This window comes from Kryptolebias marmoratus, linkage group LG2 (genome assembly GCF_001649575.2).
Source record: "Kryptolebias marmoratus isolate JLee-2015 linkage group LG2, ASM164957v2, whole genome shotgun sequence".
Classification (NCBI taxonomy): Eukaryota; Metazoa; Chordata; class Actinopteri; order Cyprinodontiformes; family Rivulidae; genus Kryptolebias; species Kryptolebias marmoratus.
In genome coordinates, this window is record NC_051431.1 from 20,135,522 (window position 1) to 20,138,034 (window position 2,513).

Consider the following 2,513-nt stretch of genomic DNA (forward strand, 5'->3'; position numbering starts at 1 on the left):
GGGGACGACGTTGTTTGCTGCTGAAACTTTTATTGGCCTTGACGAACCCGCTTTTTCATTATCGCCCGCCGCCGGATGTTTTTGCCCGTGTGTGCGTACTCGTTTGTCTGTTAGCACAAACACCTCATGAACCAGCGAACGGATTGAAATTAAATTATTAGAAAGTAATCAATAGGTGCCCATCTACAACTGATTAACTTTTGGAACCAATCCAAATTCAAGATGGCCGTCGCAGCCAAGCGACTCAGCAAACACCAAAACGCATATAACTCAGCTAATTTGACAGATACTGAGCTAAAAATGGATTTGGTAGTAGCCGAGAATAACCCCCAACACATACTCTGAGCCCCAACTGATTGAGTGAGAACTGTTTGTAAAACTGTTGCCTTTAACTATTTGAGCCAACTGCGTCTTCTAGTGAGCAAGATTTCTCACGAACCACAGGACGGATTTTAATGGAACTTTCAGAAAACAACCACCAAGGGGTGCATCTACAACTGAATAAATGTGGCCGCCACAGCTAATTGACATTAACAAATACAAAAGTGACTATAACTCAGACAGTTTTACAGATATTGAGCTCCAGTTTGGTTTGTTAGGAGCTTAGAGTCACTTTCAACGCACACTCCAAGCAGTGACGCATCTAGCAAGATGTGGCTGTGGTGGCCATCTTTCATGGAAATTGTCATGAAAGGCGGCGGGTGATATGCATTCCTTTAAGGAACGCTAGGCCTTTAATTCGTCTTCTTCTTTTTTTAATCCTGGCACCTCCGCGCAACACTGGGACACATTTCGCGTAACTTTACTTGAGCTTTACGCAAGGAACCCTCTTCCCCCCAAAAAAACTGTAAAAGATGTAAATTTATATAGATATTTCTTAGCTGGAACAGCAATGCACGGTGTCGGACGTGAAATTCATTCGTTTATGATGGGCGGCAAACACAAATGAGAGCTTGTCCAGAGGTGAAACCTACAAAAGTCTTCTTCCAGCGAACAATGGGCCATTAAATAGTGAGTCTGTGCCACAAGCGGCGGCCGCTCCTCCCCCTGATTTCGTTCCCCCCACACGCATAAATCTCAACCTAAAGCACAGAAACGCATTAGAGCCTTTCATACAAAGACGCTATTAATCAAGTTGAGTAACTTTTTTTTGCAGCTAGAGGTCATCTGAACAACAAAAGGCTCAGCTCAAAGCAGAAGTCCATCCAGCGGTCAAACGCACCACAATGAGGAGTCGCTGCAGGCACATAGATTGTCCAAAAGAAAAGAAGGAGAGTGTGACAGGGTTGAGGAGGGGGCGACGGAATGCATGTCTGGGTCAGAACGAGCGGAGCAGACCGCGGGGAGCGGAACACTCTCCCGGGAGAAACTTTCTTACCAGCTGACGCCTCAGCGTCAAGTTTTCCTGGCTCCAGCTGCTGAAGCCCCCCGGCTCTCCCCTGGAGCCGCCGGGGGCCAGGGGGGCTATGGCGGCCAGCGCGCCCAGCACCAGACATTCCTGCCTCTGCCTGCGGAGCTCCAGCTCGCACAGGCCGGCCAGACTCGCCTCCAGGCGCTCCTTGGTCCGGCTGCGCTCCACGGTCGCTGGGAACGAGAAGGCGCGCTGCATCCCGCGCCCCGACAGGAATGAAAGCGCAAAAAGAAGAACTAAAAAAAACAAAACAAAAAAACCCCCAAAAAACAAGCTAATTATATTGGCGGGGCGTTCTTCTGCTCTCAAAAGTTGGGCAAACGCAGGCTATAAAGGGTCCTAATCCATCCCGGTTCCCTGTGATCTCACGGTTGCCTTGGAGCGGCATGCTTCCTATACGCGCTGCACATTTTTCTGCCTCGCAGCTGTCAAACGCATCCACGGAGCCCCGCCTTCCGTGACCAGCCGCGGCAAGAAAGTGGGGAGTCATCCGCCCCCTTTTGTACATTCAATCTCAGCCGTCATTGGAACTGAGAGGCTGGAGAGGTGCTGAGCGAAAAAAAAAAAAAAAAAGCGTCCCATCCCCCTTGATTCATTACAGTGACGCACCGGCCTCACCCTTCACGGCCCGGGACTAATGGACTCCTCCAGGAGGATGGCTGTGTCTGGGGTTTCAAACAATGTGCTGTCAGAGAAGAAGACAGGGAACCTGGTGAAAACCGCAGCTAAGACTCGGAACAGTTCTCAAGACATTTTCAGTGAAGCTCCTTCCCCCAAAATCCCAACATCAACTTTACAATCATCCAAGCAGAGAAGAATGCCTACATTTTGACGGTCGAACTGTATAAGAAGCCCAAAGAGGAAGAAGATCAAAAGAAATGTTAAATCTGCTTCCTGTGGCTCATTAAGGTCACCATGGTAACCACATACTTGTGTCTCTCACTCCCTGACAGCACTCTTAACCCTCCTGTGGCCCTCAGGTCGAATAGACCCAAAGTTCCAAGGGCTTCGCTTGCTCTCCTCAGTCACGAGGGCTTCTGGAGGGCTAAAAGAGGCAGACAGAAACACAGACTAAAAATAAGCCTTAAACAAACACCTACTG

At 49.1% G+C, this 2,513-nt stretch overlaps 1 protein-coding gene across 1 annotated transcript in view; it reads right to left on the reverse strand.

Moving 5' to 3' along the window:
- Window positions 1–1,944, reverse strand: part of LOC108238124 (dapper homolog 3) — a 12,409-nt gene extending 10,465 nt beyond the window's left edge. The window contains exon 1 of the mRNA XM_017419994.3: window positions 1,379–1,944. Coding sequence (XP_017275483.1) covers window positions 1,379–1,609 — 231 coding nt within the window. The 5' untranslated portion in view covers window positions 1,610–1,944. The remainder of the gene's footprint in view (window positions 1–1,378) is intronic.
- Window positions 1,945–2,513: the final 569 nt, after the last annotated feature.